Source organism: Rissa tridactyla, chromosome 4, assembly GCF_028500815.1.
Source record: "Rissa tridactyla isolate bRisTri1 chromosome 4, bRisTri1.patW.cur.20221130, whole genome shotgun sequence".
Taxonomy (NCBI): domain Eukaryota; kingdom Metazoa; phylum Chordata; class Aves; order Charadriiformes; family Laridae; genus Rissa; species Rissa tridactyla.
Genome location: NC_071469.1, coordinates 14,414,909 through 14,437,735, shown reverse-complemented (window position 1 = coordinate 14,437,735; position 22,827 = coordinate 14,414,909). Strand labels below are relative to the sequence as shown.

General features: G+C 38.1%; 2 protein-coding genes across 2 annotated transcripts in view; both read left to right on the top strand.

Moving 5' to 3' along the window:
- PSMA1 (proteasome 20S subunit alpha 1) overlaps positions 1–3,914 on the top strand; it is a 14,347-nt gene extending 10,433 nt beyond the window's left edge. The window contains exon 11 of the mRNA XM_054201011.1: positions 3,763–3,914. The gene's annotated coding sequence lies outside the window, so the exon portion shown is untranslated. The remainder of the gene's footprint in view (positions 1–3,762) is intronic.
- On the top strand, positions 3,779–22,827 carry COPB1 (COPI coat complex subunit beta 1). Its single transcript, XM_054201004.1, has 21 exons — positions 3,779–3,914; positions 4,644–4,873; positions 5,631–5,800; positions 6,448–6,562; positions 7,147–7,239; positions 7,785–7,922; positions 8,953–9,072; positions 9,535–9,642; positions 9,737–9,883; positions 10,316–10,461; positions 11,466–11,562; positions 12,153–12,313; positions 12,954–13,074; positions 14,066–14,293; positions 14,467–14,646; positions 15,433–15,577; positions 16,994–17,113; positions 17,560–17,705; positions 19,057–19,146; positions 19,921–20,076; positions 21,393–22,827. The coding sequence occupies exons 1-21, from the start codon at positions 3,824–3,826 to the stop codon at positions 21,450–21,452; spliced, it is 2,862 nt and encodes a 953-aa protein (XP_054056979.1). The 5' UTR covers positions 3,779–3,823; the 3' UTR covers positions 21,453–22,827.

Below are 22,827 nucleotides of genomic sequence, written 5' to 3'. Positions count from 1 at the left end.
ACTTTTTTTTTTAAAAAAAAACAAAAAAAACCACAAAACGAAAAAAACCCAAAACTTGCATCGTGTTATTATTAATTAATATAAAGCATGCTGCTGTTTTGAACAGGCTTTAAATAATGTGTTGAGTCCAGTTAAATACTTCAGTCCTGAAAATATTAACAAAATAATAGTGTCAGGGCTGAAAACATTAACACAGTAATAACGTCAGGGCTGTGTGTTTGGTTTTAAGCACTAGACGAAGCTGCTTTTAATTTTTTTTATTCTATCATTTTTAAAAATTATTTTTCTCTTATTATTTTTCCCATTGTTTTTATTTTTCCCCTACTGATTTTTGTCTGTTTTTAACCCCATTTACTGTTTTACCGCCCCATTTATTCCTCCCCACCACTTTATTTTTTTTTTCCCTGCTTATTCTCCCCTCACTTATTCCCCGCCCCCCCCATTTATTTTTCCCTCCTTTTTTGTTTGTTGTTTTTTTTGGTTTGTTTGGGGTTTTTTTGTTTTGTTTTTTTTTTTCTATTATTATTTTTAGGGAGGGGATCCCGAGGATTTACTGATCCCCCCCTTCCCAACCCCACTCGGCCTGCGCAAGGAAAACCCGCTTCCCCCCAGCACTGACGTTGTCTCCCACGAGGCCATGACGTCAGAGGCGGAAGCCCCTCCCCCCGCCTCGTGGCGGTCCGGCCCCCGCCCGCACGGTAACGCGAAAGGGGCGGGGCCGCCGGCCGGCGGCCCCGCCCCTTTCGCGTTACCGTGCGGGCGAGAGGCGTGTCCCGCTAAGGCCGCCGTACTATCGATGTGGCCCGGAGAGGGCGCGGCTCCACGTCAGCCATCGCTGGAGCGGGATCGCCGCGGGCAGAGCTCCGCACCGGGCCCGACTCCACCGCCCCGTGCCGCCGGGTACGGAGCCCGGCGCTTGGGGAGCAGCTGCCTCGCCGGGGCTGGGTGGGAATAAGCGCAGGGCGGTGAGGGGAGGGGGGGGTCGCGGAGGTGCCGCCGCTCCGACGGGGCCCGCAGGCCCGAGGCCTCAGGGCCCTGCCGGCGAGCCCCCAGCGGCGCTAACGGGGGGCCACGGGCCTGCGGGGGCTTAGGACGGCCTTTGTGGCGCGGCCCGCCGGAGAGGTGCGGTGGTGGCCCGGTGTGGCGGGTCTGAATTCACTCAGGGGAATGGCAGGCGAAGGGTGGCGTCTGGGTGTCTTAATTTTCACCTCCTAGCTAAAAATGCCAGGCGTTTTGAGCAAAAAGTAGTCACCCGAGAAGTGAAGAGAGAAATCTACCCAAAATGGCTGTGAATTTGCTCGTTGCTTTTTTTTTTTTTAATGACCGTTTTTACATTGTATATTTTAGGTCGTGCATCGATTAAACCGATGCTTTCTCAGGGTTTTGTTTGTAAGGCGTCCCTTACAGTTCGTAAGGATGTATCTGGAGAGCAGGCGTGGCTTTTTGTCTTCCTGTGTTGTAGAAACTCTATAACTTTCAATTTCCTTGTACAGATATGGCTGCTCTGAAATTTTACTGCCGAAGAAGCAGAGTGGTGCCTACTTTTGTGTCTGGGGGATTCTCAGTAACGTTAAACTGTGATTTCAAGGCTGGGTGCCTTACAAGGAGGAAGACTTGGTCGTGGATCTCCCTTGCCAAGTCTCCCAGCTCTGCCTTTTAGGAGAATTGTTTTTCACTAAAAAGACACAGCACAGTCTTATGCTTCACATACCTGTTTGGCTGGTGTTTTTGAGGGAGTTTTTGCGCTTGAGATCTTTGTATGAGTAGAGATACCTGGTCTGCTGTTTGCGCAGGTCTAATTTACGGTCTGTTTGAGTAGTTATTGGAGATGAAGGTGCCAGCTGCAGGGCTTTGAGGCAGTTCTGGGTAAGAATATGGAAAAAGTATACAAGAAGCTGCTGTTGAGGCAAGAAAACAGTTATATTTCTAAAAATGAACAGGAGTCATTTATGTGGATATTTATAAACAACGAGGTCGAAGGATCTAATCCTTAAAAATATAAAATTCATAAGAAAGGTGCTTTTTAAAAAAAGTTGTGTTGGGATTTGTGTGTTGGGGTTTTTTTTAGTAGTAGTAGTTGCGGTACTGTTTTAATTGTGTTGTTTTCTTGTATAGAAAGAGGCTGCAGGCCAAGATAGCGCAGTTTACCTGCTCACTGTGCAGCCCAAGGTTCTCAAGGTGCCTGCTTGGTGAGAAAAGGGACTTTGAACCCAGTACCACCTTGTGTAGCGTCCCAGTCATTCGTTCAAATGCTGCAACTCCATGTCCCACTTTTCCTCATCTTTCTTCAGAGCTATTTGTGGGGTGGCGCTTTTTAACCAGGCTGAGAGTGGGTGTTTGTACATCAGTTAGATTTTGTTTGGTTTTCATACTGCTTCAAAACTAAAGTAGGAATGGAGGGTTTACAGGGTTTGTGTCTCAGAAGTAGTCTGCACTGATAAAAATGGTGATGGGGTGTAGTCCCCGGACAATCGCTTCTTAAAATGGCACAACGTTGAAAGCATTATGTCTTGAAAGTATGGCCCTACTCAAGATCATCAAACGTAGGGGAAAAGTGATCTTCAGTGAAAGCATAGTGTTGAGTTGGAAAGTGTAGTATTTTAGTCTTTTATGTAAGTCACAACCTTTGATGGGAGGATCATTTTGTTCAGTTATGTTGGCTTTATTATTAGTTAGTAATAATAATTGTATAAAACAAGTGTGTGCTTTTACACAATATTTGACTGATCTGTAGTATCTTCCTTGTTTTAAAGATTTATTAAACTCAGTTTAAGACTTCGAGAAATTTAATAGCAATAAAAGCACAGAGAAGTCATTTTTCTGTATATTTTTTGGCACGTTTTCTGTAGAAAACACAAAATTGCTCATGGAATAAAATAATTTTCCTTAGTTGTCAGTACGGTATCATAGCATTAACTGAGCAAGCTCAAACTTAAGCGTTTTTCGTTACTTAAGAAATGGAATAAAAAGTTCGATTTGATCCTAGATGTCTATTATATAGGGAAGAAACAAACATGAGAATAAGGATTGAGCTTAATTGCCAATTTTATTGTCTGAACTGGCAGCCACACAGCAGCTTTAATAGCTCTGTAACCTTCTCATACTTTTTCATTATAAAAATACTTACTTTCTTCATTAGTGTCTGGTGAAGTAGTTGTTAGACAGAAGAGTTGAGCTGGTTCACTCTCCACTGTGTTGTCTTTTCTCTCATCCTTGGCTTCTGCTCTGTTGGATCTTCTTCTCATCTTCAAAGCTCCCTTCATAGGCTGATTCAACTTGTTAAACAAGTCAAAAACTCTTTTTTTTTTCCTTTTTTCTTTTTTTCTTTATTTTCTGTGATGTTTTTCAGCTGATTTTGCGCCTTGTGTCGGTTCACCTGGAGGGGCACAGGACTGCAGGGAAGGTAGTGGGAATATATAGCCAGGACTGGGGGGGGGTGAGCAGATGAAGGAAAAGCTGCTGCGTGTGTTCAGCTGCAGTCAAGTACCCATATGCGTCTGTTATCTCTGACTGTGCCTAAGCATTGAAAAGATTTCTTTAATTTATGGGGGTTTTTGTCTTTGGGAAATTTCATGCTCTTCATTTTTTTGGTACTAACAGGAATGTTTTAGCGTAACAGAAAATTGAGAAGGCTTTCGAATGTGGCTTCTCAGGAAACCCAGCAATCCCTTCAAATCATTAAGTCAGTTGTAAAACATTTTTCTGTTGTTTCTTAATAAAATCTGTTAACTTTGGGATGGCTTTGTTCGCTTGTTTTTTTAGGTTGTCTGATATTTGTCTCAAAATAATTCTTCCATTGAGAAAACTTTTGTAATCAAGAACCATGACAGCTGCAGAGAACGTGTGTTACACGTTAATCAATGTTCCGATGGATTCAGAACCACCTTCTGAAATCAGCTTAAAAAATGACCTAGGCAAGTAATGGATGATGGTTTGAAGGATGTTCCATTTTACCTGAATTATTTTCACATTCTGTGCCTTTCCTAGAATATCGTTTACATTTTATCAACTCAAACAAGTCAATTTGATGTTTATTTTGTTCTCTTGATTCTTGAAATGTGTATGTTCCTTCGTTTTCTGTTTTGAGAAACTTGGTAATATTTATCTTACGTGTTTTGGTGTTGGTTCCCCCCCGCCCCCCAAGACTGTGTAAAAATTTGAAATCCATTTCTGTCTTTTTGTTTGAAGTAATACCTGTTTGGGCTCAGGCAGATTCAAACAATGCAGTGATAAGCAACAAGTTGTTTTATCCCTTGTTCAGTGCTGGCAGAAATGGCAGTGTTAGTATTTAATATACATATGACATCAGAGTGCCTTGTAGTATCCTGGTGTAAGAGGCTATTTAAAAGTAACCATTGCAACAGCCATGACATTTGTTGAACTATGTTAATTCCAATATGTTGATCTTAGAATTAAGTCTGAACCCCGTACTTCTTCTTTAAATATCTCTTGCTTCTTCTTTATTCTTTTAGTAGAAGTAAGGGTGTGAATTTTGTTGATAGGCTATATTGCACCCCGTCAGAGGGTATTTGTGTCTTCTGACGCTGAAGATCAGTATTCCTGTTAAACTAACTGTGACGTGTTAGCCTTCCTGATCTCGTAATTACTGTGATTTGTTTTCTTGATTTTTCTGTCCTCTCTAGAAAAAGGAGATGTCAAATTGAAGACGGAGGCCTTGAAGAAAGTAATCATTATGATTCTGAATGGTGAAAAACTACCCGGGCTTCTGATGACCATTATACGTTTTGTACTGCCTCTGCAAGATCATACTATCAAAAAACTGCTGCTTGTCTTTTGGGAGATAGTGCCAAAGACCACTCCAGATGGCAGGCTTTTGCAAGAAATGATCCTTGTGTGCGATGCATACAGAAAGGTAGCCCACTGTTTATTTCATTGCTCGCGTTGCTATACAGGATCTTTATAAAAAATATATAATTTTGTGTTCTTTAATAAATATAAAAATGGTTTATGCTCAGTATTTCCTTCCTGACCATTATGTCTCAGTGCTTCAGAGGTGGATAACTGTAGATAACCAGCAGACCTACTAAGGAGGAATTTTTGTGTTGTCTTTTACTATTACAACTTAACAGAAATTTAGTGCTGCTCTTTTCTAAGTTGGTGAACCTCAAAGGTGAGGGGTAACTTAATTACCTTCTTCATAGTGTCTTGGAGCAAGCCATGGGTCATGAAAGGACACTGGTTTTGGAATAACTTCATTGTGGTGTATTTGGGACACTCCTAAACAAAGATAATAAGGTCCTTCAACTTCTTTGGGAATGGGTCAGAAGCTGATTAAGTAACATACACTAGAGCGTAGCATCCAGTGTGCAGGAATGCCTGCAGGGTGAGCTTTCACAGCCTTAGTAATCAGAGAAAACACATACAATGCAGAAAAAAAAATCCCACAGGCTGTGTAAGTTTTACTACACAGAAGTATGGATTTTTAAATATTTCTGGGGCAGCAGTGTTTTAAGAAGATAGTTCATGATGAGACAGCGAAGTGTCATCACGGATGTTGGGAACCTGTACCATGGGAAGGCTGAGTGTGGGACACATCTAGCAAGTTTATTCACCTGAGCTTAACAGTTAGGCTGAAGTCTGACATTTCAAATGTTTCTTGTTGATTTTAGGATCTTCAGCACCCAAATGAATTTATCCGAGGCTCTACTCTCCGTTTTCTTTGTAAGCTGAAAGAAGCAGAACTGTTGGAGCCTTTGATGCCGGCCATTCGTGCATGTCTAGAACATCGTCACAGCTACGTGCGCAGAAACGCAGTTCTTGCGATTTACACGATTTATAGGTAAATACCAGAAAATGTTTAAAGTTGTGGGTGCAGAAGACCAAGACTAGCTTTAGTGATCTGGATAGTTTTTGAGACCTCATAAGCATTTATCAATCACTGGTGTGGTGTTTGGGTTTTTTTGCATCTGTGTGATTTTTCTCCTCTATCTAACGGACTTCTTTGTGAAAGCAAAAGATACCACTGCTGCTTTCTCAAGTGTGACTGAGGTCCTTATATTGCAGGTTAATTTGTATGGGCAAATGCCTTTCTTAATGATCTAAATGCTATTAACAACATTGTCCACAACCATAAATTTAGAAGAATCCTTGCAGGAATGTGCATATATAAATTTATTTGAAGCGAGACATTCTTCATGGAGTGCAGTTATAGACTAAACATTATTGCAGTTGTTACCTGCACAATGTGGCTGAATGTTACAATTAAACAGAAGTCATTGATGGGATAATGTCGTAGCTGTCACGATAACAAACAATTTTTTTAAAACACCTTGGTCTGCTCACCATTTCAAGGAGCTACACAAAAGCTATGCATTGCCGTTTCAGCTTTTTAAGTTTTTGTAAACACTTGTCTTTAGGATATGCACTTAAGCCTTTGGTTCTACTCCTTCCTGGTAGTTCTTTTAACTATGATTTTTCTTTTTAAAGAAATTTTGAACATCTTATACCTGATGCTCCTGAACTGATCCATGATTTCTTGGTGAATGAGAAAGATGCAAGCTGCAAAAGAAATGCATTTATGATGCTAATTCATGCAGATCAGGTGAGGATACTTGTCCTCAAACTTGTTTGGTTTAAATACTTGAAAATGTGCTAGGTAACTAGCCAGTAGTTTGTGGGTAGTATAAACTATTTATATCATAAAAAACCATATATGGTAGTGTTAACCCACTTGTGGAATATTTGGTAACTGAAAAAATTAAAGTAGGTCTTTAGTGCTGTCTTTGTTTTAAAGAAGAATTACTGTATTTGGTGAAGGCATATGTTGGTGCCAAAAACTGTAATTAGTTTTGCCAGGTGAGCTTAACCAGTTTGAGAAGGGCTCTATTACCTACTGGCTTATAGCTTTTGTAGTCACATGATGAAGAAATTACAATTTCTTTTTAGCGTTTTGGATTATTTGCTCTGCAGGCAATTGCCTTTTGTGCCTGATTACCATTAGTTTTGTCTCCCCTTTTGACAGACAGAATGGATAAATTGCTCTTTAGGTTTACAATGTTTTTGTAATTTTTTTCTAAAATTTCAAGTTGAAGGGTCGAATATATGCTGGTTTGTGTTTTGATTTAAAGTATAGCTGAGTGAGCAAACGCAGAATAATTTAGAATAATGTATCTTTTATTTGTATAGGATCGAGCTTTGGATTATTTGAGTACCTGTATTGACCAAGTCCAGACATTTGGTGACATACTGCAGTTGGTTATTGTTGAACTGATTTATAAGGTAAAAGGGAAATATTGTTGCACATTTAAAAGAAATTTACATGTTAAATTACATTAGATTGCTTTTTAAAAGGGGTAGAACATTGCTGGAAAAAGCATTATAGCTGGTATTTAGTCCATGTCAGCAATATGCGATTGTTTCTAAGGGCTGAATAAGATTTGTCTCTTGAAACAATAAACTGCTCCGGTGTGCACAGTATGGAGCAATATGTCTCACCTGATTTGCTGTGATGTGGACTGTGTATGATCAGACTCTTCTTCATGGACGTGAGCAGGACATCTGTTACAGAGACTAGCAGAGGCTGTGCCCTTCCTTTTGATCTGAGATTTTAAGATTGCATAGAATTGCATAGAATTGTCAGTAATAGCTTTTTAATAGCTTTTGTAGTTAGATTTTTACAACTGTGAATGACGCTTCATATCCCCAGAAAAGGTTGTCACCTTTTGCTTAATTTTCTCCTTGTTGTAAGATAATGGAGCAGTTAAACTGTATGATCGCTCGTTTTTTTCTTTATGTACCAACTATGCATTGTTCTTCTTATCTAGGTGTGTCACGCAAATCCATCAGAGAGAGCTCGGTTTATTCGCTGCATCTACAACTTACTGCAGTCGTCAAGTCCTGCGGTGAAGTATGAAGCTGCAGGTACTCTAGTTACGCTTTCCAGTGCACCAACAGCAATCAAGGTATAAAAGTGATGTTTCCAGATGTTTCAGTAGCTTTTAATGCGCTAGAATGAATAATGTATGCTGTACGTTGGCACTCTGAAAGAGTGAAGGCTTTAGTAATATATGGGGTGCTTTATGAGGTGAGCGTTTCACCTCACATGTGAAACGCTGACTTAGAATCTATCTCTTAAAATTGGTCACAAAAAAAGATTGTGACTGTATTTTGCAAACCTGCAGCTGGTAGACGTCATGTCACTTTGGTAGGGCAGAAGCTTGAAGACTGTGCAAACTGTTGTACCACAGTTGGTACCAACCTGCGAGCTTCTTGGCATACTTAGCAAAGCAGGGTAAAGCTGAAGATTTGCAGAGCCTGAGTTACTTTCTTTACTCGTAAATATTACTCTGTTCGGACTAGGGTGGGAACGTAAAGCAGTGAAGATTTACACTGATTACTGATTTACATTTGTACAGCTGATTATTTGAGATCACACAGACATTTTGAACTTGTATGGAAATTTGAAAAGTAGAATACGCAAATCTAGATTTAGAGTAAAAGCATTGTAAACAGTAGTTTCAAAAGATCAGGAGGAGTATTAATTCCAACATTCTTGCTTTAGCATAGTCTTTTTTGTTGAGTAGGGATATTGTACATAGAAGCTGTCATTAAAACTGTATCTAGATAGGCAAACCTGGCAACTCTTAAATTGGTTCTCATGCCCTGTTGCGTGCTTAAGAGCTGACCCAAAGCGTGCCAGGAAATAATAACTTTTATAACTCTTTATAACTTTCTTTGAATTTGAAATTGAGTCTGTGTATTGTAAGCTAATGCCATTGTGAGCTGTCCTGTGTGACTTTTGTAACACGGTGGTGGAATCGGTGTTTATTGTGGACCAGAAAGTTTTAAAGACTGTTCTTGGGTTCATTTCTGTGCCAACTCTTTGAGTAGTTCTTTGGTAGTAATGCAGAAGGTGTGGTTTTCTGAATTTCTCTCAGAAACTTGTCAGTTTCTCCTTTACTTAAAAAATATTTTTGATTCTTTTAATTTTAGGCAGCTGCCCAATGCTACATAGATTTGATTATTAAAGAAAGTGATAACAATGTGAAACTGATTGTTTTGGATCGGCTGATTGAATTAAAGGAGCATCCCTCCCACGAACGAGTATTACAGGTATGTGAACTGTCTCTTTTCCTGCAAGCTTATTGAAGGCTTTACTTTCCTAAACGAAACTTAAGGGTGTTGTGATCTATGGCAAAGTGTACTTCTGCAGTGTAAATTTCTGTTGATGTGTTTTTGGGAAAAACATATTTTTGGTATAAATGTATTGGATAGACTTTTATGTTATGACTTGCTGCTTTTATTGTCTGCATAAGAATTAACAATGGTAAAATGCTGTCTTGATTGTAAGACTTAATGATGTAGCTTGCATGGTAGACTTTTGTGTAAATGTAGAATGTATTAAATGAACACTGTGAAGTTCCTAATGCCTAGAATATCTTGCTTACTTGTCAGTAGACTATATATAACGTATCCAGAAAGTCTTTGAAAATCATTGAGTACTGAAAATTAGAATTGTATGAAAAGAAAGCCATTGAAAGCCGCAAAGTAGTTACCATTTTGTTATTATTCCAGGATCTAGTTATGGACATCCTCAGAGTGTTGAGTACCCCAGATCTAGAAGTGCGCAAAAAAACCCTTCAACTGGCTCTGGATCTTGTCTCTTCAAGAAATGTGGAGGAGGTAAAGTATATATTACTTTTGTTTCATTACACTATTTTTTTATTCTTTGGAAAAATATGTGACTTTCTTCAATTGTATTTGATCTTTTCTGCAGCTTGTGATTGTTCTGAAGAAGGAAGTGATTAAAACCAATAATGTGACGGAGCATGAAGATACGGACAAGTATAGACAGCTGCTTGTTCGTACATTGCATTCCTGTAGCGTTCGGTTTCCAGATATGGCTGCAAATGTTATTCCAGTGGTATGCAAATGTTTAATTATATTGTCATTAACTATGTTCTAGTTATACCCAAAACCTGGAGAATAACTGAAGCTGAGGTGTTTCTAGTAGTGGCCTCCTACAGAACAGCACTATTTTTAATCCCTAAAGAAATACGGAATTTTTGATGCTGTAGTTATTTATCTTCTAAGATTTTATTTTAAAATATTTTTGCAGAACATGAGCTGAAGAGTACCTTTACTTAAAAGTGCAATAATTTTTTATCATTAGAAAAATTATTTGGGGGTTGAGATAATTGGTAATTGATTGGAATGTACCTAAGGTTTTTTGACTTCATCTTTGTTTAACGGGAGATATATATGCAGTTTTATTTTTCTGAATGTAAAAGGAAAATGCTATTGTACAAACTTACCCTTGCTGCTATTTGTGCTCACGTTTACTCTTTTGTGGTAGCTGATGGAGTTCCTCAGTGATAATAATGAAGCGGCAGCTGCTGATGTTTTGGAGTTTGTGCGGGAAGCGATCCAGCGATTTGACAACCTCAGACCTCTTATTGTTGAGAAGATGCTTGAAGTCTTTCATGCTATTAAATCTGTCAAGTGAGTCCAAAATACGATATCAAACAGACATCGGAGCACCCTGTGGCTCACTTGCGTTGAATGTATATTGCCATTAAACATGTACCAAAATCCTTGCAACCCATGCACAAAGAACAACTGAAGCTGACATATTTTGAGGGTAGATGATTTCTGGGTACAGCTTCATTCTTGTCTGCTTGTACAAAAGATATACTGGGTGCTTGTTGCATTGAATGAAGAAAATAAATTCAAATTTCTTTTTTATGATGCAATTGATAACTGTATTTCCACTTGCTAGGGGATATCATTGTTGATGAAGGCCAGCTTTAAAGTGATGTATTTGTTAAAACAGAGTTACTAAGGGATTATTGCAGCAGGAATTTGCGCTTGTAGGCAACTGGAAATACTGTACGTTTATTAGAAAACCCAGTCTAACGTAGAGTGGGCTTTGCAATCTGCAAAGCTTCTTTAGTACCTTTCAGGGCTTGGTTTTCTGATGGATCTGCAAAGGTTAAGTCATATGTATCAAGACACCACTCTGCCATTCCTCCAGTACACAGGAAGCTCTGAGTCCTATCTCCATCGTCATCTCCTTAAGTGGGAAAAAAACCTCTGAAGTTTTGTGATACTTTTTTTCCCGCAGCCTTCATTCACGCTCTTTTTCATTTTCTCTTGTATGAAGGAAAAGTTAGTTTGTCTCGGTTAACTGGAGAAATTGCAGATGACTTTATTAACATACAGTAAAGTTACTTCATTATGATGATAATGCAATTTAATTTTGTGAATATCAAGATTAACAGAGATGGGAATAAATTTTTAGCAGAGAATACATGTCATTTGATATACTTGTTCATTAGTTTACTAAGGCTTGAAAGGATGATTCTTGATCAAACTTGCTTTCTGTCAGTTGCATCCTCTTGAATTTGTCAAGGCTGGCCTTTACCACCCGACCGTAAATCACTTCCCTTGATGCTACTTTGAGTAGTATCATGAAAGCATGACTTAAGTTACTGTTCTTGTCGTAGGATTTATCGAGGAGCTTTATGGATCCTTGGAGAGTATTGCAGCACAAAGGAGGATATACAAAGTGTAATGACAGAAGTTCGCAGATCACTTGGAGAGGTGTGTTTACTTCGTTGGGCTAGCTCTTTGTGGTTTTACTTACTGTTACGCAGTGTATTTTCTAAGGAAAAGATATTTTAAAAACATCAAGTAAGATGCAGCAGGATTTTGGGCACTTGTGATGTGTAACGATGTGAGCACAATAAATCTAAAGTAAAAACTAGTTTAGAGTTTTGCATTTGTTATTAATTTTTTTTTTTTAAGTAGCATAGCTGAAGCTAGCATATACTGAGAATGAGTGATATCTGTTAAGAGGGGAGATAAGAAATTCTTTATTTCTGAAAATTATGGCAGTTTTAAGGTACAATTTAATTATATCCACTAACGAAAGAAGTGTGCTTTAAGTCTGGGTTGTTCTGAGAGGGATCTAAGACAATCTGCGATGTGAGCTTTATTGCATGGCTAGGGGGCTTCTGTATATATTTCAACATCTGGCTATCACCTTAAGTTTTCTCAAAACTGTTATGCTGTAACTCACCTTTTACTTATAAAAACCTTAACCGCACAGATAATTTTTATTAAAACCTTCTGCAGAACAAACCCATCTTTTTTTATATTAATTGTAAGAATTGTTTCCTGTTTGTTTCTAGATCCCGATAGTAGAATCTGAAATCAAGAAAGAAACTGGTGAGCTAAAACCTGAAGAAGAGGTGTCTGTGGGTCCAGCCCAAAAATTGGTGACAGAGATGGGCACTTATGCAACACAGAGTGCTCTCAGTAGTTCCCGACCTGCCAAAAAGGAAGAAGACAGGTATTTAAGATTTCATACTAGGCCAGGAGTGACTTGGTTAATTTATTTTTTAAAGTGTTATTCTCTCTTGTGCAGAGTTTAGTGGTTGAGGTAGTTTCCTGTTGTAAGGTATTATCCCAAGTAGATGGTATTTGATAGGAAGTTGCCTAAATGCTTAGGATTTGTAATCAAAGCTTACTGCATATCAAAAGTGACATTATTAATTTTATACGTAAAGTCCCCTCACAATTTTAATTGCATACAGAGCTGTTGCCTTTAGATGAAAACATTTTTTTTTTTTCTTATATCACCTTGCATTATTCAATACTTGCTATAGTTTATTTCATCGGTAGCTAGAACAATTGCTATATTTCCTTAATTACTGCAGGTGGGCTACATCATCCTGACTAGTCGTTATCATTTCAGAACCACAATGAAATCGTTATCCATTACACTTTTCACTCCCTGTTCTGTGTGGAAATGGCTATGTGACTTGTGAATATCTCTATATCTGGAAAATTACTTCTAGAGTAAAAAAAACAAACTTCTGAGACCTTTCAAGCTTGTTTTATTTGTACAGTATTGATGTTAAGGTATGAAGATAAGCAGGTTAAAGAGTGTCACCCAAAAATAGTTTTCTGATTATCATCTGTCTTTGCAGACCTCCGTTACGAGGATTCCTGCTTGATGGCGATTTCTTTGTGGCAGCTTCTCTTGCTACAACTTTAACTAAGATTGCTTTACGATATGTGTCACTAGTTCAGGAAAAGAAGAAACAGAATGTAAGTCATCTGTTGCGTCTTCACTGTAGTTGCAAAGAAGAGCTGGTTGTTGCCTCTACTTTTAAACAGATGCAAAATGGATTAAGTCCGAAGTGTCAATTACATGATTGGATAATAATGATAATTTGGGTCACAAACAGGGCCTACTGCTTTCCAGTCACTCTAGAAAGTCTCTAAATCATGCTGCTTAGTTTCTAGATAATAAGTGCTAAAAAAATAAGTAATCAAATGATAAAATCTCTGAGCAGGTTAATGCACACCTTTTTGTAAATAAGTCAGTGTTGTGGTTTAACCCTAGCCAGCAACTGGGACCATGGAGCCTCTCAGTCATCCCCCTTTTTCCCCCCAAGAAGGGTAGGGAGAAGAGGCGAAAGGGAAAAAAAACCTCATGGGTTGAGATAAAGACAGTTTAATGGAACAATAATGGAAAAGGAAAAGAACAGTAATAATAATGGTAAAAAGAATATACAAGACACAAGTCATTCTCACTGCCTAGTGAATTGGTTGCCCAGCCTGACTCAAGCAGAGATTGCAGATTCCACGCCCCTGGGCCAGCCTCTATTTACATACTGAGCATGACATCTATGGTATGGAATATTCCATTGGCCATGCTATTGTTCTGTCTATGCTCCTTCTCAGCTTCTGTGGGAAGCTGGAAAAAGTCCTTGACTAGTATAAACGTCACTTGGCAACAACTAAACCAATATGCATTATTGACGTTCCTTTCATAGAATGGTTTAGATTGGAAGGGACCTTAAAGATCATCTAGTTCCAACTCCCTGCCATGGGCAGGGACACCTCCCACTGGACTGGTTGCTCAAAGCCCCATCCAACCTGGCCTTAATACCAATTCTGAAAACACAGGAACCACTGGAAAGAAAATTAGCGCTCTCTCAGCTGAAACCAGGACGGTCAGAAATAAATATTTCTGTAAAGCTGGGTAAAATGCAATAACCTCCTTCCATTCTCTTTCCTTTGTCCTCTTTCTCAGTCCTTTATTGCTGAAGCTATGCTGCTGATGGCCACTATTCTCCATTTGGGAAAGTCCTCTCTTCCCAAGAAGCCGATTACAGATGACGATGTGGATCGTATTTCCCTGTGTCTGAAAGTTTTGTCAGAATGTTCTCCTCTCATGAATGACATTTTCAACAAAGAATGCAGGCAGTCCCTCTCTCATATGCTGTCAGCCAAGCTAGAAGAGGAGAAACTTTCCCAGAAGGTGAGCTATTTTAAGTGGGTAACTGTAAACACTTGGAATTCTTTATGGATGTTCACATCCAAGCAGGTCCCAGAAATGTTGCCACTGGACTGTAAGTCGGCCAGTTTTTGATGGTGTTTCTGCACTAAGGAATCAAATTCATCATGAATTCTGGAGTGTTTCTCTTCCTGCAGAAAGAATCTGAGAAGAGGAATGTGACGGTTCAGCCAGACGATCCCATTTCCTTCATGCAGCTTACTGCTAAAAATGAAATGAGCTCAAAAGAAGACCAGTTTCAGCTTAGCCTTCTTGCGGCAATGGGAAACACACAGAGGAAAGAGGCTGCTGATCCTCTTGCATCCAAACTTAATAAGGTAATGTGAAAGTCAGTGGTTTAATTACATATGCTTTGTGCTGCTCACGCACGGGATCAGCTTTGGGAATCGCAGGCTGGAACTGATGAACCAGACTATGCTGGTTGATTGGAAAGACTCACATATTTCCTGGTTCGGATCGGGAGAAAGAGAAAGGCCCTTGTGCTTGAAGTTGTTACCTTCTTCACGTGAGAGGGGAAGAATAAGAAGGAGACTTGGAGAGTGCTGAGCTGGTGGGATGTGGAGAAGAAATTAAGATTGCTCGCTGGTCTGAAGGGCCCAGTAAACTTCACAGGGAAGAGAGCAGGGATGTCGCAAGTGATTAAGAACCCTTTCTTTCTTTGGCTGCCATATCCTGTTGCCAAATGCAGTGCATCCTTGTTTCACTCTTTATACCTTTTTTTGCTGCTGGTTACTAGGACCTGCAGAGAAGGTCCAAAGAGAAGTCTCTTGATTCAATCATTAGTTACAGTTAAAAAAACAGGCTTTTTATTCTTTAAAAGTCTGGATGAATTCTTTTTACTGTTTAAAGTTACCTTTTCATTTTAAGTCAGCATTTCTTTGTCCTACTGATCATTTTAAGAATAAATGTCACTACAGTCCATATTTCAGGAACTTAGGTAAATTCCGTTCAGAATATATTTCATCTAGAAAGGTTTTATAATTGCAGTGTGTACGCAAAAAGACATGTGAAGGAAGGATGCAGTAAAATTTATTTGTATGAATGATATGGATAGTTACTGTGTGTTTAGCTATAAATTGATGACTTTTTTTTTTCTTCCACAGGTTACTCAACTGACAGGTTTCTCAGACCCTGTCTATGCAGAAGCGTATGTCCATGTCAATCAGTACGACATTGTGCTGGATGTGCTTGTGGTGAACCAGACCAGTGACACTCTGCAGAACTGCACACTGGAACTAGCCACGCTAGGTAAGGAGTGCTGGCGGAAACAAAGCGACTGTTGAGCAGCAGTGAGGTGCTGGGCATTGGCACCCGCTCGTAAGGAGGTTCTGAAACACTTCTAAATACTTACAAATTTATGCCACCTAGCTGTCATTTTGAAAGGATGTTTTTGAATGCCTTAAAAAATATTTTTTTCCTTCAAAAGGTGGAAGGCTTACATCTGCTGGCACTGATAATACTGTCTGATGATATAAACCGTAGTCAGATTTTGAACTTTTTCATGCTTTCTTCACCAGACAGATAGCATTCCATTTCCCCTTCTCCCCTTTTCCTGAATTATGGACAGTTTTTTTGATACACTTATTCCCCATTGTTCTGTTACCATAGAGTAAGAGGGTAAAATCCAAATTGGTATGGAGCAAATGTCAGGCAACGGAGAGCCATCTGCCCTAGGTGGTTCTTGCACTCAGCCTGAAGTACTGAAATACTGCATTTACTCACCTGAAACCATCCCTGTACCAACAGCTGTCCCAGAGACTGGCTTGAACAATACTGGGACTTCATTAGCTACTTTTGAGGGGAGGGACCGGAACAGATAGTCCAAGAACAGTAACCAGTTTCCTCTTAGTTATCTTCGGTTTTGGCAGTCAGGCATTGAAATATGTTTACAACGTACTAGGAGAACATGTTAACGTACTTTTAATTGACGTAAATATGACTGGAGGGGCATAACCTTCCTCCTAATCTTTTGTTAATCATTTGATTAGACTAATGATGGGGATAAATAAAATGACTGTCTTACTTAATAAGTTGTAATTTTCTATTTATCAGCTCAGTAAAGTGGAAATCTGTATTTCCCAGTTGGTGTCTTCAGGTACATTGCAAAAACTGACTTGATGCATCACTCATGAGTGTAGAGCTGAAGCTGTTCATGCTTTGTTCTCAAACTGCACAGTTTGATAGAACTAAGGAGTCTTTTACAATCACTTGCTAAAGGATTAGGAAAAATACATTTCTTACTGTTTCCTGGGAGCAATTATATTCAAAATCAAGGTGATACATTGACCTGTTTATAAATAGCTTAGTGCATGTAATACTGGACGTTGAACTTTGATTCTGAGACACTTGACTGTAGGATTAGGTATTATGATGTTTTCAGTGATTCAAACACAAGGTAGAATTAACCATTTCCTGATTGTTAAAAATTTAATACAAGACTTCATCCAAAGCCCATTTAAATTATTTTGTCTTGGAGGTAGAAAACTGTGGAAAAAAAAAAATAAAAAAAATCCGAATCAGCAAATCCCTTTATGGTGGTTTTTAGTGCAACTCTGTAGACATTAGAATTGAATAACAAGAAAATAAAAAAAATTGTTCCAAAAGTTAAACTCATTGTATATTGTTAATGTTCCCTTATCCCCATCTCCCAATTGCTTTACACAGGTGACTTGAAACTTGTGGAAAAACCATCTCCTCTGACACTCGCTCCACATGACTTTGCAAACATTAAAGCCAATGTCAAAGTCGCTTCAACAGAAAACGGAATAATTTTTGGTAATATTGGTAAGTAAACAATTCATTGTGCAAAATTAACATTAATGTGTACCATTTCTTAACTGCTTAATGGGCTCAAAATAATTAAAACACTTCATACTGGAAGAGGAAATGAAATGGTCTACAATGTATGAATATTTTTGTGATAATTTTTAAAAAAAATTATATTGCTTTTACTTAGAATTATAGTAGAACATGGTACCTTTAGAATAATTGTCAGCGTGATACTTGAGCCTGAGTCTCTGTATTTGCAATGAGCTGGGCAGCCTGGCCTGAAACACCAATATACGTAAAGTTCTGTGGCAACTGGGTGAAGCACTTGAAGAGGCCAGGTCAGCAATGAGGCTGAGCAAGTGTTGACTGTTGTTAATTGGCAGGTGGTAACCCTTATTTAGTGCAAATTCACTTTTTTTTTTTTTTTTAACCATTAAGGTGGTTTGTGTGTTTTATTGCAGTGTATGATGTCTCTGGAGCAGCAAGCGACAGAAACTGTGTGGTTCTCAGTGATATTCACATTGACATCATGGATTACATCCAGCCTGCTTCTTGTACGGATGCGGAGTTTAGACAGATGTGGGCGGAATTTGAGTGGGAAAACAAAGTTAGTTTTATTTTTTGTATGTTATTTGGAGTTTTTGTTGATGAGGTATAATTCTGTGTTTTGTTTTGACATCAGCTCATTACATCAACATTGTAATATAAACCTCATTCAACATCCGTGTTGGATGTTGGCGTCAAGTAACTCATTCTGTTATTGTTATCTTACCTGTTTCACAAGCTTAGTGATGAAATAACTATTCTTTTTTCTTACAAAAGAGGTACGTGCATTGAGCCTTACCCCCTGTACAGAAAGTGTCCAAATTGCTTGGTGATTGCTGTGTATTTTTGCTTAAAGGCGAGATAGCAACAAGTATAAATTTATGCTGAGACTGCAGCATTGGTCATACTGCTTAGCCTCTCTGGTTCTGAATTATGTTGTCGGGGGTCTTGGGGGGTTGGTTCCCCCCCTCTCCCCCTCCCCCCCCCCCAAATGGTAGAATGTTTTGGTTTGTAAGGGATGTTTTACAGATCATTTAGTCCAGCCCCCGTGTCATGGGCAGGGACATCTTTCACTCTGTTACCTTGCAGTACAGCTGTAGCACACAGAGTGGTTCTGCATGCTATGTAAGACCAACACAGTGATAGGTACACTTAATATTAGAGGGTGCCCAAACTGTTGGTTACGTACCTGTTAAAAAAGGATTTAAAGGAGATAATCTAATGCAACAGAGCAATGTAATTTAAGAACAGAGCAGAAACATTAAAACAGAATGGGAGATCTTTTACACAAACTGTAGCCTTGTTTGCTACGTGTATTTATGTGTATTCACTTGACAGTGGATTTAAGATCCCTCAAAGGGAACTTGTAAACAATAAAGTTTGATCCTTAATATGTGAAGCCTTAGCAATTTGTAAACTACTCCTAAAAGATGTATTAAATAGCAACTTAAACAAGACCTACAATACTTATTATGAGGAATCCAAGGCAACTCAGAGAGCTTTGTTGCTAGAAGGGGGAAATGTAAAAGCAACTTTTATCATTGGTTAAAAGCAAGCTTTTGGACTAGATACCATTTTTTCTTGTGCTGGCAGTGTGTAAGCTATATTCAGGCAAAAAGTATACTAGTTGCTATAGGAAGTCTACGTGTTCAGCAAAGTATCATATTCCCCTAGTACGTTTTAGAAATAGCATGGAATTCCCCCTGCTTTAACAAGTGGATGGCAGGAGGTGAAGACTTTATATTATGCCACCACATACTGTGATTTGGAGCTAGCTTACTGAATGTGGTGTTCCTCAAGGAGAAATGTAGTGGTAATCTTCTTTATAGAGTCCTGAAGAAGAGGTGGTCTTAGAAATGCCTGAGATGGCAAGTAAAGTAATTACCGTTTTGGTTTTTTTTCCCTTCTTGAAGGTTACGGTGAATACCAACATCGTTGATCTAAATGAATACTTACAGCACATACTGAAGTCAACCAATATGAAATGCCTGACTCCAGAGAAGGTGAGTTATTTGCTTGAAGACTGTGAGCCCTTTTTAGTTTGTGTGCTTTGTTTAATTTGTTATGCGTTTGTTATAAATATTATTAAAGACATTTGTTTACAATATGAAATAGTACATATACTTAAAAGTTTTTAAATGAGTCCTCTGAAATGAGTAAAAGCAAGTTAATGTTATCAAAATTCTGTGTTGCTTAATCACTTTAGCTATTTCTTGCGCAGCTAGAAAATCAGAATATCTGTTTTAATTTGTAGTAGCTAAGCTGTAGTATAGATTTGGTGGAACCATCTGTTTTTATACAGGCGTGGGGGTTTTTATTAGCTCCAAGTTCCGTCCTTTTCTGTCAAAATTTACCTTTCTTTTGCCAATTTAGCCTTTTTTGTTTTAACGCAAAATATATAGAGAGAATAGCTATTTGCTTTTAAGATAAAATATATAATAGTTATTAGCTGATATATGTGTAGTAGCCAAAATAGGTATAGTGGCTATTGCTACTAATTAGCTTCTTTACCATTTTGCTGTTCATTAAATCAGATCAAAAAATCCCATCCTACCTTGTTTTGGTGAATATTGTAGATTAGATATCTTTCAATATTAATTCTAGAAATAGGCCACCACTGCTTCCCCTTGCACGATTCTCACACTTTAAAAAATGTTGTGTGCAAAGAAAGAAGTTTAAATGTTAAATACTGATATTTGCCTAGCTATATGTAGGATGAATTAAATGTATTTTAAGTATTTTGGCCTTTCTAAAGAGTTCAAATGGGCTTTTTGTAGGCACTTTCTGGTTATTGTGGCTTTATGGCAGCCAATCTTTATGCGCGTTCCATATTTGGAGAAGATGCACTTGCAAATGTCAGCATTGAAAAGCCAATTCATCTTGGACCAGAGGCACCTGTCACTGGTCACATACGAATCCGCGCCAAGAGTCAGGTAATGCACTGTTTCTCCTTATCATTTTTAAGAAAATGTACTGAGCACCCTAAGAAAACTTGCAAACTTTTGGACGATAGCTTCTAGTATTTGTTAAATGGGAAAGTTTTTAGGGAAGAAGAATATAGAAACTTCAGCCTTAGTTTTTAAAACTATCTTAGACACATTTTGTGAGGGGGCAAAAAAGTCTTTTTAGTTAGGTGTAACCATACCCTAAAACCATATTGTACACTTTCTCTCCTAGTGCGTTATCAAAATAGGCCTTTGGGCCAAGATTTACTTATTTTATGCATAGCGCTGCTAATAAGATAATGTACTTGATTTGCTTTTAAATAAAGAGCAAATGCTCCCTAAGGTTTCATGATCTGTTTACTACTGAATTGTATATTTCAATTTCATATAACAAGGAAGTTTTAGGATTACAGCATGTAATTGCTGTTCACTGCTTCTTTTAAAAAAAAAACAACAAAGCAAACTCCAAAGTCTCTTTCAGCAGCATTATTTTCTAAAGGTACATCTATGAGTCTGCTTTGGATTTTAGAACTTCTACGTTCTGACTAAAAGAGTGTAAAATTTGAAACTGTTTAATAGCAAAAAAGTTAGTCTACCAATAAAAGTATTTCAAACAGTGGGACCTTTAAATAAAGGACTGCCTGAGAACTTTCACATTCATCTTGTAAAACCATTTAGTTTGGGATGTCATTTTAAAGATTTCGTAGTGGTTTAATTTTTCTGATTTGTTTACAGTGGCATTTTTACGTAATACTGCATTCAATTATATATGCCAGCTTAGTTTCATCTTGATCATTCTGTTGTTGATTAGGTGGATTTATTTGTGCAGTTTCTTTTGAGATTTCTTCAGTTTCTATGCAATATTAATATGGTTCTGTGATTAAATTATTTTCTATAGTTTTAGTGCACTGAGTGCTAGCGTCAGCACTGAGACTTCCAACAGCTGAATTTCAGTAACAGGACTGACAGCTGTTATTTCTTCAGTGGCAGCATGCTTTCAGCTGGTGGGAGGTCAAAAGGCTTACATTTTTTCTGTTTTCTGCATTTTGTATTGATAAACAATTTAGCAGTTGCTAGATCACATTCAAATTTCATTATTTCAATAACACATGTAGATCTAGCCTTTACCTAGTGTTAGGAAGGTGTGCTCTGTAATGTATATAAATACATGAACAGTTAGGAATACTTTAATTTCTGTGCCACTAACTTCATAGATTTCTCTATATAGAACTTCCATTTTAATATAGATAAAGTTATTTTGAAGTATCTGTGTATCATGAATGTCTTCTTTCTCTTCCCTACAGGGAATGGCCCTGAGTCTTGGAGATAAGATCAATTTGTCTCAGAAGAAAACAAGTTTATAAATTTTACCTAATGTCTTTTCAGGTCTTTTACAATTTAACCTTAGGTATGTGGCTTTTGGGATCCAGAACATCTTATATTCTTCAGTGTTCTGTAATTGTAGAAGCCAAGCTTTTGAGCTGAAAGCATTCCAGCAGATAATTTATAGGTTCTCCATGATTGATACTGAGCAAAATTTTAAATCTCCAGGTTTTTTTTCTTTGTCCTGGAAGTCATGTTTCCTTTGTCTCTAATATATACTGATGCTCATAGTACAATAAACAAATTATGCCAGTACTGTTTTGTCTGTAAATTATAAACTCTGTATTGTTTGATCAGTATTGAATATCTGGCAGGGGTATTTTGATACTCTAAGAAAGTGGGAGTGTGTAATAGCTTAAGCGTTTACAATAATGACTAGGCCTGAATTGTGTGAATGTGTGATCATGAGTCTTAAAATACTTGAAATACTCTGGTATACCTAGGAGAATGTAGATATTTGACAACTAAATCAAAGGCTCTAGGTGTTCTAGGTGGTTGGTTTAGTAATGTAATCACTTGGCACAGACAAACTTGTAATATCAGAAAAGAGATTGTCAAAATTCAGCTCTTTCCAGCAAGTAGTAGAACCTTAAACTTCATTTTGGAAATGCTTTCCTAACAGCATTATCATCAGTAACATAACATTGCTGGTGGTGTTCTTATTTTTTAGTTAATACAGAAAAGACAGACAAGTGCAATATTAAAGCCGTAGCAACGTAAGCAGTGGTTTCAGTGAATGCAGCCATTAGCCACGTGTGTAAACTCAGGAAGGAAGGATTCAGACTGATTATGATCTTGCAGTGAATTGAACCAAGTTGAGGAATTACGGAAAAGGAGGAGTTGTGAGTGACGGTCAGGTCAGGATATGGAAGTGAGTTAACGCCATTTGGCTACTAAATGTTATGCAAACTAGCAGTAGTTTAAAACATAAATCCGTTAGATGGAAAATACTTCTTGCTGAATCTGTTAAGTATTAATTCTGAATTTGTTAAATTGTTGTAAGCAATTAATTCTACAGAAGAGTCCCCAGAGCCGACAGTACTCTTCCAGTTGGCAGCAAGTCCTGCTGCTGAAGTTGAACAGCTGTGCCCTGCTCCAATAGGACAGCAGAGAACTGAGTTAGTATCCCGAACAGCTGATTCCCAAAACATGTAAGGCCTCAGTGATGAAAGTACTTATTTTCTACTCTGAATAAGTACAGGAAGGAGCACACATGTAAATTCTAAAATGAAAGAGTCTAGGCTTCTGTATTTTATCTGGCTAAACAATAGCCCTAGAAGTACAATGCAAAAACTGAGCTAATAAGTGACACTCATAAATATGACATTCACATAAATAAACCTATTCCTCCCAATA

What these genes read in the sequence shown, in the direction of transcription:
- COPB1 (XM_054201004.1), top strand. Translation starts at nt 3,824, where the DNA reads ATGACAGCTGCAGAGAACGTGTGTTACACGTTAATCAATGTTCCGATG. An exon ending in GTGCACCAACAGCAATCAAG is followed by an intron (nt 7,923 to 8,952) that starts GTATAAAAGTGA and finishes TTTTAATTTTAG; the next exon opens with GCAGCTGCCCAATGCTACAT. An exon ending in TTGCATCCAAACTTAATAAG is followed by an intron (nt 14,647 to 15,432) that starts GTAATGTGAAAG and finishes TTTCTTCCACAG; the next exon opens with GTTACTCAACTGACAGGTTT.